At 42.8% G+C, this 16,683-nt stretch overlaps 1 protein-coding gene across 6 annotated transcripts in view; it reads left to right on the forward strand.

Moving 5' to 3' along the window:
* The first annotated feature begins 690 nt into the window (after window positions 1–690).
* CHFR (checkpoint with forkhead and ring finger domains) overlaps window positions 691–16,683 on the forward strand; it is a 347,673-nt gene continuing 331,680 nt past the window's right edge. For 4 of the 6 annotated variants that reach the window (XR_014970933.1, XR_014970934.1, XM_085636275.1 and 1 more), the window contains exons 1-2: window positions 691–790; window positions 2,259–2,382. Coding sequence is in view for 2 of the 6 variants with exons in the window: in XM_085636275.1 (XP_085492401.1) it covers window positions 2,271–2,382 (112 nt within the window). In the remaining 4 variants the exon portion in view is untranslated. The remainder of the gene's footprint in view (window positions 791–2,258; window positions 2,383–16,683) is intronic. The other 2 variants (XM_085636277.1, XM_085636278.1) reach the window with 1 other exon arrangement.

Genomic DNA, 16,683 nt, shown 5'->3' on the forward strand with positions numbered 1-16,683 from the left:
GAGGTTCGATCGCCTCATGTTTAATGACATTCACAAGGACATAAGGGACCAATAATAATGACATTTACCGATAGGTAACTGGACATTCAATGAACTGAAAGCCTCCATCCCTCTCTCACTTCAACTGACGAACTCTACAGTGAACCTGAACTCCTCCAAGATGGCCTCCTCATTCGGTCACATAAGATATATTTTTGTGTCCTTTTTCTATTTCAGCCATTTGTAGTCTACAGGCGAAATATGTCTCTCTTTACACCCAGGCAAGTGGAAAAGTCGTCACGTGATCCCTATAGAAATTTATTTCTGGCTCCATCATGGGCTTGAAACGAAAGACTGTCACATTCGCACAGTCGTGTATCTACTTTACTCACTGACAACGCTGTCAAAACGATAAAAGTATTCCATTGTGTGATACTGGTTATAAAAATAGTTTTGTAATGAGGTAAAATACTGAAACATGAAAATATTAATATTTCATCGGTACCTTTCTTACGATACTAAAATATATATTTTTTAAAGATGTCTGATAAATTATACCATCCTATAGGAAATCTTTTATAATCCTTTGATATCTTCATCAATCCCCGTTTCATTTAATACAAATGCCACCGTTTCAAGATGGCCGCCAGATCTTCCAGTATCCCGAGGTGGAAAGTCCCGTTTCAATGATAACGCCTGCGCCTGTCTCCCGGGAGACGCGCCGGATGCCACACCTCTGCCTGCCCTGGCCCCGCCTCTCGGATCAGCTGCTGAATGTTGCTCTGACGGGAAGTGTTGGGGTACGGCGGGGGTAAGTAGAGCTGCACCGGGTGCTGTAGGGGGAGACATAGAATACCCTGTCGCCCCAGGGGCTCTGCCATGGGTGTCCTGTGCCCCCGCTGAGGGTGCTTCGTTACTGAGACATGCCCCGAGCCTGGGCCCATAGCTGGGGTATTTCACCCTGATGCCCCTGGGGTGGGTTAAGGGCTTCGAGCTCTGGGGTCCTGCCTGCTTCAGATCTGGGCCCCCACTAAAGGCTGCAGCAGCAGCACTCAGACAAAGCTGCTGATCTCGGCCTTGGTTGGTGATGCTCTTGCCCCGGGTCTTTGCTGGGAGATGTCCAGACCATGTCACCCTGCCAGGGGTGGTCCAGCCTGGCTCCTGATGAGACATTACCCTGCTCTGAGTAAGAGTTTCCAGCCCTGTATTCTTACTGGGGGTTTATCCTACCCTTGCTTCTTGTAGGTGAATTACCATGCCCTGCCTCCTTGCTTGAAGGGGTGTCATTTTGCCATTTCTTCTTACTGACGATGGCTCCTTGTTGGGGGACGAGGAGGTGGTGGCAACTATTCTGCCTCTGCTTCTTGCACATGAAATATCTTTCTCTAGCTCCTCGAATTGGCAGTCTCTGAAACCGGGCTTCTTTTAGCAGTGTTATCCTTCACTAGTCCCCTGATGGAGGTACATTCAGTCCAGATCTGGAAGGATAGCCTGTATTTATTGGTGCCAGTGTTTTGATGATTTGCCACGTATCACAGGGTGTGGATGCTCCAGCTCCTAAGTCGCTGCTTGAGGGTGCTTTAGACCTTGATGCACTAGACCTGGGTCACTCCTTGAAGTTCTATAGGCCATTACTTTGATATGATCAGCTGTGGGCCCCTCTGCCAGCCAGCACCCCACCCTCCACTCGAGGAGCGCCAGCAAAGTCCTTGGTTCTATCTAGGCGGGTGATTGAGCTTTGAAGGGAAGAGGATTCTGGAATGGTGGGGTGTGCTGGACCATGACCCTGCTGACAGTGTGTGTTCGCCGGATTGGTCTCCCTTCTTGGAGGTTGGTGCACTATCACATTTTGGTTGTTGTCTCTGAACAGCTTGAAGAAAGGGGGAGTCTGACCTGGGCTCCCTCTGACGGCAACTTTAGGCGCTTCTTGCATTGGATGTTCAGTCCCTGTGTGCCCTCTGCAAGTTGCCCTGGGTCCTGTTGCTGGTGCTCATTGATTTCATTGTCCAGTGAGTGTTTTGGCGCACACCCCTGCCTTCTAAACTGTAGCACAATATGGGCTCCCACTTTGTTCGTTACTTGTGCTTTCTTTCAAAGTCATGACCTAGGATTTGTGTAGTAACCAGGGTCAAGTAAGTGGGCAGTCACTACATGCCTAATTACATCCTGTACACCTGCAAGCTAGCTGCAGTCCCTTCCATCCCACATCTACCCACTGTGCTGACAGAGAATATTTTGCCAGCAAATGATCCTTTACTTGTCTGTATTTCTCTTTTTAGATGTGAATTCAGATGGAAGGCTTGGAGGAGACTAAACCATGGGGCAAACTCCGTCGTCTCGGAGCGGAATCAGAACCAGATGTCCTCCTTTGTAAAAGGGAGTGGACCATTGGCAGAAAAAAAGGTAAGAAGTACTAGCATGGCAAGCAAGTGTCTGCATCACAGAATAATTGCTTCATCTATTTCCATGATGGATTGGATCCTTGTGCTAACCGTTAGTGTAAGGCAATAATGTGTTTGGTATATAGTGTAGGAAGTAATGTATAAGTCTAGCTTCTCACCTTTTGGACTTTCTGCAGCTTTGGGCAGCCATTTGTTTAGACTCCTTATGCATGTGCCCAACGCATGTGCTATACAGATTGATTTAGTGGGGCCAGAAGAGTACTTGTTCATGGGGCAAGGTCGCCTTTAGTACTGATGTGGGGACGTGGTCCTAGAGTTGTCTTACAATGCAAAGTATCTCAGTTTAAGAAGCATGCATTCGGGTTTTTTTTGCTTGCTGCTAAGCAATTTCATTTCTCATGGCGTTCCAGAATTATGGGCCCAGCACTCTGATTAATATTTACTATTTTGTCAAATCAGTTTATCAGAATTATATTGCTTAATTTGAGGTTGCAGCTTTTGATACAATGAGATGTTATCGTCTGAAGGTATTTTGGATTGATTTGCAGCAAGAGCCGTAGTTGGTTTGCCTAGATCTTGTTCGGTCTCAAGCACTCTTCGATCGCTACACTGGTTGCCGGTCAAATCTAGAATCCAATTCAAAGTCTTATGCCTTGCTTTTAAGATTATGAGGGGATTAGCCCCCCAGATCCTTTCGAGTCTTTTAACCTGTTACACTCCGACCCGTTCTTTAAGATCAATGGGCCAAGCGCTGGCTGTAGTTCCAAGATTTAAGCTCAGCCGAGTTGGTGGTCGAGCCTTTAGGGTAAAAGCAGCGGTGCTCTGGAACTCGCTTCCGCTTGAGATTCGTGTGATGGATGATCTCTTTCTGTTTCGGAAAGCCATAAAAACGCTCTTGTTTTAAATACCGCTCCCCTTTTTCGGCTTTACTTCTATTTCTGTTCAGTGTTAGTTGTGTTTTGCCGGTCATGCGCCAGGACGCCCCTTAGCTGGGGCAGCTGTGCGCAATATAAAAGCTCCTAACATAACATAACATAACATAACATTTGGCCCCCACCGCCTCCATTGCTTACAAAATGCTATATAGAATTTTCATTTTTTTTTCTGTAACCACATGAAGCTAGTGCAATTCTTTCAGCGCCACAAGATGTGGACTGATTTCTTTAAATTCAAGCAGTCTTTATTTAGCATTTGTTTGGCATCTAAATTTCATTTGTAGCAGCCCTGGCATTGACAAAGTTGCATTCATCTAGCTAGAATAATACCAAAAGCCTTCTAAGTTCGAATTAGCAAGTTCATATGCGAGAGAGAATCCTGTTCAGCATCATGAGTTGGTGTTTTTTAGGTCTTGATTATCAGATAGTGTAAGATGTCTGGTTGCTTAAAGCCTATTGTACGCTTACCAGGTACTTACAGGGGTTTCCAGCCCATTCTTTACCAGTGGTTGGCTTTATCGTCTCTCTCATTTGCTTGCTTCTTATGCAATGGCTTTCCTTGTCACAGCTTGTCCGTCTGCTGTTTGGCCTTCTCCTGGAGCATAGCCCCTTTACTGTCACTTTCATTGGCTGCTTACTTTCAGGGAACTTTTTTTCTGTTTGGTTAAACACTCTATGAGAGTGCATGTGTTTTTCAAGCTTTCCTCTTCCAAATACCTCTTCCCTCATGTGCTTCTCTCTCTTGTGTACTTCTTTCCCCACACTCCATGTTGCTCGCTCTCACTTGTGGACTTCTCCCCTGCTTTATTCTCATACTCCGATGCTTCTCCCTTGCCGCTGTCTTGCTCTCACTGACTCTTACTTGTACTTCTCTGCCCATGATGTGACCAGGCACGGTGCGTCCATTAGGGCGTTGGGGCGTAGCCCCCCCGCCTGCAGTGTCGGCGACGGCGTCTTTGAATTTAAGTAATCAGTTTACTTAAGTTCATCAAAGAGGAGATCTGACAATCATGTCAGTCAGAATGACGACGGACCGCCCACCCGGGGGTGGGCGGTCCGTCGTCATGTTGACTGACATGATTGTCAGACAGACCAGGCAGGGGCAACAGGCAGCAGCACAAGTGCGCATGATTGGGGTAGGGGAGCGAATTTTCGCTCCGTGCCCAGCCATGCGCACTTGTGTCTGCTCTGGCTGGCGCATGCCCATTAGGAGACCGAGGGTTGAGCAAAGGCTCAAACCTCGATCCCCTAATGGGCAGGCGGGCGAGCAGTAACCCGTGCCCTCGCCAATCCTGGCGCTGCTAGCAGCGCCAGGATTGGCTGACTCAGCCAGACAGCCAATGAGAGCCTGAAAGGGGCTGTACAGTAGGCGCCATTCCAACGGATGACCCGAGGCGGTGCGGACGTGCTCAGGAGTCCTCAGCTCAGGTAGGATAACTAGTTTTTTAAAATTTATTTTAACACCCCCGCGCGATACCCCCCCCCCTGCAATACCCCCCCCCCGCGCGACACATACACCCCCCCTCCCCCCGCGAGCCGCAACTGAAACGAAACACAAAAATCGGTCCTAAACAAGGGGTTGTGTATTTTTTTTTCTTAATATTGTATTACAGCGTGTGTGTATACTCAAGTTGGGGGAGCTTCATGATACTTCGGAAGTAGGCACAAACGCCTCGTGCAAAGGCATTTCCCCCAACTATGGGCAGGCGTCCAGGAGATACCGAGTCTCCTCGGAGATACAACCCTACCCAGGGATCCAACATGTTGGGTACAAACTAGGGACATACTAGAATGACATGTCATCTGCTGTTGAAAGGAAGTGTACGTAACACGAGAAACTGTGATATATAGACTTGGAGGGTTTACTGCAAGAAAGTGTTACACTGTGTTGCCCGTTTTATAGGTACTTGCTTAGTTTAGTTACCGGGTGCCTGTGTCCCAATTGCTAGTCAACAGCACAGTCAGTCGCTATAAGTAGTCTTCTCTGCACAAAAGGTTACTGTGTACGACCAACTATAAAGCGACCCGTCAATGTGAAGTGTCAATAAATAAACAGAAAAACAATCTGGCTGTAAGAGCACAAAGATCAAAACGGTGGTCCCGAAAACGGATGTAGATAACCGTTTTATTAGCCTACTAAACCAGTTGCCCAGTGTCACCTGAACTCCAGTGAAAGCAAAGGAGCTTTGAAAACGTAAGCCTGACTGAGCACACGTCTTGAATAAGTAGGCAATTCTAGTCAATTCTATCCTGTCTGCCACAGCAATCTCCCACCTGAAAAGAGTGTAGAAGAAGCATATATTCTTTTAAAATGTGATGTGAGGCCGGGCACACATCACAAGCCTATCCTGTTTCATGTGTATGACGTGCAGGGCTTAAAAAGTCGATCGTACGACAATGGAGGAGTCAGACTGCTACCATGGAGCAAGCATGTTCCCCCGCTTGCATTCAGCACACATGCTACGTGACAACAGACATTTAAAAGCTGAAAGATAACACAAGCTACCGGCATTTGGCATACAATTAAACCTCTTAATTAGCATTACATGCTAGTCATTGCTCAGAAATGGAACCACTATGGTATAGCGTGATATAATCAACACATTATAAGCACAGAGGTAAAGGGGGAGTGCACGCGACAGACATTTTTCAAAGTTTAGTCACATTTTTAAGAATTATTCTCTGTAGGAAACATACAGGCATGCAGGCGGTTAATGAGAGCTTGTAGTTATATGGGCAGGCACACACATATGTATTTATTATATATTTTAATGTATTGCACTGGACGGACTCATCAAATGCATACAATTAGTGCCATAGGGTTATTGTTTACTGCGCTATGCTGCTACTGAGAATGTGCAGCTCACACCGTGGCGTCATGCGTAGTCCTGTGGCATTTATGGCTGCAGGACTTCAACGTGCGCAATAATTTGCAAGTTAAAATATAGGTTTGGAAAGTGATGTTGAGGTGTTGTTTAGTGGCTAAGCTATTAACTTTAAAGCCTGGGACCCTGGGTTCTGATGCCAGCTTCAAGAACTAAATAAAAATCCTGGGATTCTGGGAAAATCATTTACGCTCCCTGTGCCCGATATAAATATATTCGAAACGTAATATGATTGTAATTATGTACCATAATGGTGTGCAACATCCACATGACGCAGTAGATCTTTTGTTTTCCCTTACCCCCAGATGTACACACTACGTGAACATAATGTGCGCGGGCATGGCGCATTAAAGTTTGTCAGCTGCATTACCTCAACAGGTGTGGGGCCTGTTGGAGGAAATTTGCTGATAATTGTCCCATATGATTTAGTGGCTGACTTGGCAAAAGTGAAAGATTTAAAAATGCTAGTTTAACTCTATGAATGGCTTTGGCAAAAAAAAGTTTGTTAGTCTCTATGGATGGATTCATGCTTTGCCTGCCTTATCTCAAGCATGCTGAAATTCTCTCTCACCACTCATGTTGATTTTAATTTGCAATATTTCCCACTGCACTCCTGCATTTTGTTTGAACATTGCTGCCTAACTTACAAGTACTTGTTATACATTAGCCTGTTGAATAGGTTTTAAATCTGGCAGGTGGCCATAGTGACCAGAAGCAAGACTGGCCCTTCCAAAATACAACATCCTCATGTCTCAGCCATGCTTTTTCTGATGTTGCCCCTGGTATTAAAATAATACTCCACTACAAATCGGACGCTTCCTTCACTTCAATACATTTGAAGGGCTTTATTGGGCACCTGTTGTATTGGTCTTTTTTGCAGATGATTTGGGGTGTCTGGTGACCTTCTTATTGCTTCCATGTTTTCTTTGTTCTTTTATTCATCTGTTTTACCTGTATGGAAATCCTTTTTGTGGATTTTGCTAATTTCTTTGATCTCTTTGGCACTCAGTCACACTTAGTGAACCTAGTCTACTTTCTAGAGCAGGCATCAGCAACCGATATGGCGATTACTGTTGTCGTGTGCACCTATTATAAGCAAGATTGAGCTTTTTTCTCCGTATAATTTGTAATTTTGCCTTGTAATTGTGTTTTTCAGGCTGCTTTTTAGATTTTTAGATATGCAATGATGTATAGTGAGCCATATGTTTAACCTGTAAGGCAGGTGCAAGGGATGTATTATGTTTTGTGAAATTGACCTGTTTTATTCAAGTGGCCTGTTCCAGATCATAAACGTTCAGGCATGCAAAAAAAATGAATTTAACCGAGATCTGTGACTGGGGGTGAATGTTTGATTTGTTCAGCATGAAGACTGAAGGTGGGGAGCTGGTTTCTGGCGTGTTAAACATTTAATACTCCACAGTGTTTGGTTTCCAGCTCCCTGGGCCAGGCAGGTATGCCTGTTAAACATGTGGGTGCTGCTGAGCTCATGTCCTGAGCTGGGAAGCTTATGTTCAAGGCTATTTTTCAGCACCTTGATCCTTTTTCATGTTTTTCTTCTTTCTATATTGCATCTTGGAGTCTTGGTATAGCACTGTGGCTCATAAAAAAATGCTTCCTTTGATATTACTCAGCAATGCATTGTATCTCGAAGTCTCTTATGAAGCTCTGTGGTTATACTGAATAAACATCTACCTATGTTATATGACATCTCTTTATTAATGTAATAACTGCACTTTCACAATTGCTTTATTAACATTCTTGCTTTCTCAAATTTGCTTGAAAATGCACCATTTCTCTTCTCTTTTTTCAAAATTTTCTCGGGGGGGAGAACCCCCCCGAACCCTCCTTATAGGGGTTCGGGCTTGCTCGCTCGCAACGGTGAAGTATACCAATCATTTTACGCCTCACCACTTTCAAATGTCACCAGCCGCCCCTGGATGTGACCTTCTCTTCCTATCCTTCTCTCACATCCCTGTGTTGCGGTATCGCTCTTGTGATGCTTCCCCCCTTTTCTTTTACCTCAGCACACTAGTCTTTTTTTTATTTTGCGCTTTTGTGCTAAAAAGAATATTTTTTTAATTTACCGATCTAAGTGGTGTCTGCCATTGAAAATCAAAAGGAAATTGCAGTATTCTGTTGTTACACATGGGTTAACCACGCATGAATATGTTAGTGGAATGACTTGACTGCCAGCCGTTGTTGTTTCATAGTGCCTTTTTTTTCTTTTGCCAATGCTGTAGATCATGAAAAGCTTATTTTGCTTCCACCCGATGTGTTACAGCATCGACAAGCTATTGTTAAAGCTTTATGTCCCAAAGCCGAGCACTATTGGCATTGCCAATGCATGTTATTTTTAACTCCTTCTGAGATCTGGTTTGCAAAGACAAGCTTGGGGGAATATTACATCCCAAGATTCTTTGTACCTACTTTGGAGAAGGTGATGGCATGCTACTTCTCTGCCCATGAGAAGGGCATTGGTTCTATAATGGGTTCTAAAATGACAAGTATTTTAGTCTTGTTGAAATTCAGGCACAAATAAATTATCTCTCCTTTTGTGTGGTGTTTTACTTCTTTTTCACTTTCTTCCCCTGTCACATGGAGGTGAAACATCTGTGCATGTTTGAGATTGAAGTTGATGATGTGCGATTATCAAGGCATGTGGAAACGGGGAGCTGTGGATAGGTTAGAACGACTATCTCCCTCCAGGTCATTAAAGACACTGCTTTCACTTCTGGACTTCTGTGTGATAGCCTAATGCGTTCTGTATGTTGTAGTCTTGTTTTGTTTTCATTGAACTAATCAGACTAACACACCTGCAATCAATGATTTGTAGGTGAACATTTCAGGACTGGAGACAATGTCTATTATGTGCAGGAGTGAGGTGACTGTCCTAGCATAGGGGTACACTCCAGCTAATGGAATTTGTCGCTACTGGCAGAGGCAACTCCTATCTGTTGGCACTGATATTATAGAAATGAGCCGGGCCATGGTAGGGTGACGGCCATCTTCTTTTTCCATTAGCACTCAAAGGTTTCATAATAACTGTGTTGTATGCCATAGACAGGTCAAGTAGAATTTCCAGTTGACCTTCATTCATAGGCTATGGCAGATCTTCCCTGATGTTCGCAGCCCTTTTCCGCATGAAGCCTGTTGGTTTAACTCAAACTTTGGAAACTGGCACGTGGTCTCAACCGCCACGATCTTCATCTGGCGAAGAAAGTTGAAACTGAACTGGTAGTTCATTTAATTTTGTGGTCATAGGTTGTTTTTTTTAAGAGTGGTAAAATCAGCTAGTCATTAACATTTTATAGTAGATGAGTGAAAACGTTTTAGTATCTCATCTCAAGCCAACCTCTCCAACAGCCCGCTTATTTCCCCGACTAATGTGCTATTTGCACTCTATAAAAGCATGAATCAAAACTGAAGACTTTGGTAAATGTATCCAGGCAAATGTACTGACGGGATGTAGAAGCTGACGAAAACAAACTCAACCTGATTCATCCTGTCTGGTTGGTACTGTCCAGGTTCTGGTGGTTTAACCTTGCTTTCATGAGTCTCATATAACAACCATTTGGACCCACATCATTTTACATTTGGTTCTAATGACTGTTCAGTACCATTTAAGGGAAATCCATTACACACACACCATGAAGAATGGATTTGGATGTTTTGTGAAATTGTAGACTTTGGGATAAGGGCAGCAACATGGTTTTAATTGCTGTCTTTTAGGTTGGAAAGACATTGTTTGGTTTGTGCATTATTTTTAAAAAGCCCCTCTCTTCACAAGGTACTTGAGGGAGGGAGGCAGTTGCTGGTAATTGCTTGTATGTGTTGGCTAACATTTTTGGATGAAATAACATCGTAGGTATTTCATTTCCCAGCACCAATTTTTCTCATACTAAATTACACTAGATCTTATATGTTTCTCATTAAATAAAAATAATATAAAATGACAAATATGATAACATTTGTCTTATGTTTTCACTGGTAGAATTTCTCAGAGGCCTATAAATCGAAAGAGATCTGCTGTGGTTTTTGATACTCTAATGTTTTTGGATTCTCTCCTAAATGCTGTTGGGAAACAAAGTGTAGCAGAGGGTCAACAATGCGGGGCAAGTGAAATACACTGAAAAAGATAAATAAGTCAGAGTGTCACATCATAAACCACTAAAACATCTGATATATTTCATTCTTCTATCCATCCTGCCAATTTGTCTGTGTGTGTTCTCATCCATTCACTTATTAGTCCATATAGCCACATTCTTATGCAACCATCTACCTGTGAGTACGAATGCATGTCTGTTTGCTGGTTGTGTCTGCATTTATTACTTTTGTATGCATGGGATGTATGGGTGTTTGTATGTTCAGGTTAATTTTTCTCTGTGCCTGTTGGTTTATTTATGTGTGTTTCTGCAGGTTTAGTGCTTTATTTCTCTGTGTGTGCATATTTATGCAATTACCTCTCTGCTACATGCTTCAGTGTACATGCACTACATAAAAGCCACACCTGTTGACTTTGTCAGTACTTGTAGGTATTTATTTATTTATTTATAAAGTTTTATATAGCGCGAACTTGATCCCGAGGGATATCCGAGCGCTTTACAATTTCAAGGAAAGGAAGGTAGCGGTTCAGTACATGAGTCAAATGGGGAAAATACACAGACAATGAATCAAATAGGGCTCACATAACAGGCCATTAACACATCCTGGGGTCAGCAAAGAATGGACTTATCGCTGATACATATTGACATAGAAGGGGAGCAAATGAGACAACAAGAGAGGAAGGAGAGGAAAAAAAACCCAATAATAATATACAAGATTAAAAACAAATTCTGGAGTATGTCCAAGCTTTTCATTGGTATCACTGTAGTGGAGCATGGATCCCCCTTCTGCCTCTGCAAAATAGTTTGTTTATTCATATGTTGCTGTAGTGAAAATTAATGTTTGGCACTCTTGATCCCTTTTTAAGGCAATTGATATTGAAAAAGATAGTAAGGTTTGCTCTGGCAATCTTTTAGCATACATCTTTAGGTAAGTGGTTAAAAGCCAGTTCTGCAGTCTTGCAGAACACCTTAATATTGGGGGTGGAAGCCAAAACTAAAGGTATCCTTCCTTTATTCTTGTTTATGTAGCTTTTTATTCCAGTGTTCAACTGTTTCAATAGAAGTATTCTTTGGACTAATGTTTAGGAATGCACCGTTATTTTTTAGACGACCCAACTCTGGTAATCAGGGTTGAGTTTGGCTTGAACACTGAGGGCATTTTCAGGGGCAGAGTGCCTCATAAATGGGCTTCGAGCAGCGATTCTTACATTTCTTCTTGTTTTTTAACCTTTCTACCATGATTTGCCTTTAGCTCTTTTGAAGACCCAGGTTAATCCTGGATTTGTGCGTGAGCTCCATGCTCTTATTTTTGAAGTTTATGGTATTCACCTTATTCGTACTAAAGTTGGCCTGTGAAGAGCACTAAAGGTATTTTTCCAAAATTATATCGAGAACTAATTTAGAATGAATCAAGATGAATCAAATATTTTAGTTTTTGTTGACAGAAAGCGTGGTATGACTTGGAAGCTTGAGGCACACGACTTGCAAGTCTTGAGCTGTCTTGGTTTAGTCGGTATGTGCTCCAAGAACAGATCATCACCCTCCAATATTAATTATCTGTAGTTATTTAATATAAATAATGAATTGATTGTTGGTATTGATAAAAGTAGCTTAAACATGAAGGTGATACCAGTATTAACACGACTCAGATTTTATTTTCCCATATTTGAGTTTCAGTTAGAATACCGTGGGGGTACAGGTTGGAGGTTGACTCTGTGCCTAAGCATGTTTATTTTTTATTTTAATGAGTCAGTTGGAGTTAGGTATCCACTTGACATCTTTGTATATAATTCAAGGGTTACAGATATGGGATTATGAGCTGCTAAATGGCCTTCAGAGTTTCTTGTTATATTAGGTGTAACAGTATCAATCTTTGATGAATTAGAGAAATAGAACATACAATTTAAAAAAGTAGCTGTGCATAAGAAGTGGCTGTTTGGAATCGTTTTTTTGTTTTTTTTGGGACCGTTTGTCTAGTCGTTGAATGCTGAACTGAGGTTCCAGGCTGCCACTGGAAGTGTAATGCTTAAATGGTCCTTTAAATGTGACCTGGGTGACGAGGGTGGAAATAGAGCAGACTGGAATGCACTGTAAGGTCAATCCAGGCTGCACTGAGAGTGCACAGTAGTAAGAGCTACGTTACATGTTAGAGGTGAGGTTTACAGAGAAAAGGATGTGTGCCTAAAAGAAATTGGATTATCATTTTGGGTGAGCGACTGCCAATTTCAACGAATAATCACAACCCTTGTCAGCGTGAACCCTCCAAGTCACTAAATTACCCTGAGCTCAATCCCCTGGTAGCTATGGCACAGAACAGGCAGGCTTAATCTATGGCAATGTGTAAAGTATTTATGTAGCGTCAAAATGCAAAACAATAGAAATCTCAAATCAAATGAATAAAATAGAGTAAAATGTAATGAAAAAAACTTGACGACCATGACAAAAATCTAATCAAGGGAACCAGATATATGAATGTTTAATGTTTTAATGAAAAATAGTGACTAAAAACACAAAGCACCAATGATAGTGTTTGGTTGTGTAGTCTGGGACATAGGTGCAATTTCAAACTGACTGTGATGAAGCACAGGTCAGATACACTAAGAGGCTTGTTCCGGTCAAAGATTTTAACTTCTAACTTCAGCCCTTTATGACCCAGTCCTCACAGAAGTACACTTCTAAAGCTCCCCAGGACCTACAGGGAGGCACTTAAAAGATGCAGAGTCGACAGGCATGGTCCAGTCCAGGTCTATTTGTCATTGCTCAGCTTGGTACGTCTAGGAAAAGGCCCCTTGCAGCTGGTTAGCTCCCAGTAGCCACACAGGAGGTCAGCCAACTGGGCCTTGGAGTCCACGTCTATCTCCTAGGTGCAAAAGGGAGCAGGTCCAGTGTTTCTGGTCTCCTCTCCGGTCATGGCAGGTCCTCTTAGAAAGTGTTCCACAGTGGATACCCGGAGATGCCACAATTATGCCTGGCACTAGCTAGTGAGTTTTAATGACTCCTGGGCACGTCCTAAGCCATGGGGTAAATGTTCCCTAGAGTAACTCTACCGTCATTTGCTGCAGTTCGTATTTGCTTTACTGCAAACAGTCCCAAAATGGCAAGTGTCAGGGCATTTTCAAGATGGCGAAATTCTTTGGCCACACTAAACTATGGATCTGAGGTTGTGTGTGTGTAGAGTGTACTATGTCACGACTAGTGTCATCCCATATCTAATATTAAAATCCAGTTTGGGGCAGGCACTGTACTCGTAACAAACCAAGAGACAGAAGTATGGTGGGACAAAAACAGAGTCTTTCAGCTACAAGAGAGAGCATCCTCAAGAATTGTCTCGCCATCCTGTTCTCTTCCTTTCAAGTGCACCCCAAGTGTTGAATACTCAACAGTCCTGTGAAGCAGGATTTGACATTGTGCTGTCAAAAGGAGGCCCCAGCCCCCGCTCTGCATATTCAGTTAAACTCAGAGGAGTCATCTCAGCCCATTCAGGTCAGCCAATTGTTTGCTCTTGGGAGGCATTTCACACAATTTTCACACCTATTCAAATGCTTATCACTAGCTGAAAGCTGTCAGAGGCTTATGTTACATAGCCTTCTGACAGTTCAAGCAGGTAAAGGTTAATGTTTTAAAAGCTAATTTTGCCTGATATGTATTAAAAATCTGACAGCACCATTGAATCAGAATTTTATTAACTGTTAAAAATAGTTATTTCATTATTTTTCTAGCTGGTCCTTTTCCCGAGATACAATATTAATGTTTTAATTTGCAGTCTGGTTGTCTGCATAGTATAGCTAGGCCTGCTACAGTGAAAATAGTGTTTAGGGCCTTGTTCATGTAGGAACATGGTAACATGAACTTTCTACATGTCCCAGTTGTAAATACCACACACCCTACCTTGTGGGCTCAGGGCTTACATGGGGTGACTTACTAATATGTTAAAGGAAGGTTTTGCACTGCAGCAGCAGGCTGCACAGAGTAGGCATGTAGCCATGGATGCATTGCCACTGAAGAGGATGGCCCAATATGTGCTGCAGTTCATTAGTGATATTTAACTTCCTGGCCTTTGCAAACCATATAGTAGGGTCTTATAGGCAAGTTAAATATACCAATTAAGAATAAGCCAATTTGACCATGTTTAAAGGGGAGCACTGATACTTACTCCGGGTTAGTAAAGATTAAGTGCACATAGTTCTAAAGCCAGCAAACAAAGATAGGGTCCAGCAAAGGTAAAAATTCCAGGGTGACCATGCACAATAGGCAAATTATCTACAACAACGTAGGTAGAGTGGGCATGGAATGCGCTTTATTTTGCAGGTTTAGTGGCCAGAAACAGCACTAGGTAACGTTGGTTTAGTGGATAGGCAATTGCTGTCGATTAAAAACTAAGGTGAGCAGGGAATGATTGGTAGGGTAAAGGTAGTGTTCAGTGAAGAAACTTATGGTAGAAGAATGGGGTTTTAAGACAGCAATAGGGTATTCAGGTAATGCAGTTTATAGTGGCTTTATGGTGGTCATGCTGTAATGAAAGGTCTCAGATCTCCCCTGGACCAAGGTATGTACCGTCACTTTCCCAGGGAGAGAACATATCAGTTCCAAACTTATGAAATATAACATATTCACAGCACTTCCTAAGGTGGGCAAACTTTCAACACTCCCCCAAAGGCAAGGCAAGAAAACAATATTACATGAGTCTCCTCTAGACCAAGGTAACACACACAACACTTCTCTAGAGCGAGATATACTTTGCACATCACTTGCCAGGAGTAGAACAACTTCCTATAACACAATTACCTGCTAGAAGGGAATTCACCCATCCTTCTACAACAGAATACTTGGCCAAGAAGAGTCCACACCTCCTGCTACAAGGAAAAGACAAATTGGTATATCTGGGATATATTTATTAGTAAATAGCACCACACGGTAAGCCAAATGCACCCATCATAGCAGACTCTAACATATCAATAGTATGATTGAAACACAATCAAGGAAAACATATATGTAGAAATATATATATGTATATAAATGTATGGAACCTGAAAATAAATTTATAGTAAGCAAGAACAGTAGGAAAACTAGAAATTAGTGGAACACCTCACCAACTGTCTGTCCATCCCGTTTCCACTTCGCCAAAGGGGAGTCCGGTTCTTCGGCCGAAACAGGAGACAGTAGTGACACCCACCGCCACAGCTGCACATCTGCCCTGTGATGAACTTTCACTGAACGGAACCCAGACACCTCCTTTAGTACAAGTGGAGACTTAAGACAAAGCTCCTGGTGAGCCTCGCCCCTTTTTCCCATCAGAGTCCGTACCACTCCGCACCAAGGCCACAGCTTCAGCTGGCCAGGCGTCTGTTATGGCTTCAGAGCAGAGCGAGCACATTCCTCTGACAAGATCCAGTTCTTTCTGGTCAGTAAAGTGCAAAAAACAAGTGAAAAGGAAAACATGCCCTTCTCACCTAGTGAAGCTCAGAAAATGGCGACAGCTCAGAAAATGGAGTCACTCGAGCATAAGCCTCTATTCACGTAAAAGAGCAAAATCAGTATGCAAGACGACATAAGATCAGGCCAAAGCCTGTGGTAAATAAAATTCCTTTACCTGGACTTAATTTGATACGGAAACATAATAAAATAGCTCAGTAAAATGAGAGGCAGAATCCGTGGTATTAGAGGTTCGGAATGGGCTTTATTCCAATGAACGATTATAATCGGTTGCTCCAAGTTCCATCACCACGGAGGTTCAGGAAGTGAAGTACATACATTATTGACATGAAATGACTTTTATAGTACATATATTACAATGAGGCGAATGCAGTAGGCGTAACAATTGATAAGGAAAATGACGATTTATCTGCGTAACCAAAAAATGGGTGGAACAAGGAGTAAAAAGGAACGTAATTGGTTATGATGTCACATATAGGTGGATCTATAAGATAATACTTGGCATAGATGCGCGCGCAGCAGTATGACGTGTAATTGACGTGTAACTAGGGGGTGAAGGGGACTTGACATTTAGCTCTACATGTGGAGACAAGAAGTCTGGGGGGTCAAGTCAACCTAATCCCAAATCATATCTAACATCCTATGTTTAAAGAACTATGTTATCCACTAAAGAAGGACTCTCGGACAGAATCTATTCTATACTGACTGTGCGTGCGTGTACAAGCGTCTAAGTGTCTACACTGAATGTGAGGGGGTAGGAATATTCCATGGTAACAGGGCCATGAATTACTTGCATGAGGACAGAGAAGCCGGGCCTTTTGCTCGGTAGCTGGAAGAATGTTTACTTAAACTACTAGGCAGGAATGCATTGGCTGAGGGGGAAGCAGATAACTCGAAGGTGAAATACAGTTCTTGGCAGAGAATAGGCTGATGTCAGGCTTCGTGA

The sequence above is a fragment of the Triturus cristatus genome, chromosome 11, assembly GCF_964204655.1.
Source record: "Triturus cristatus chromosome 11, aTriCri1.1, whole genome shotgun sequence".
NCBI classification, from domain to species: Eukaryota; Metazoa; Chordata; class Amphibia; order Caudata; family Salamandridae; genus Triturus; species Triturus cristatus.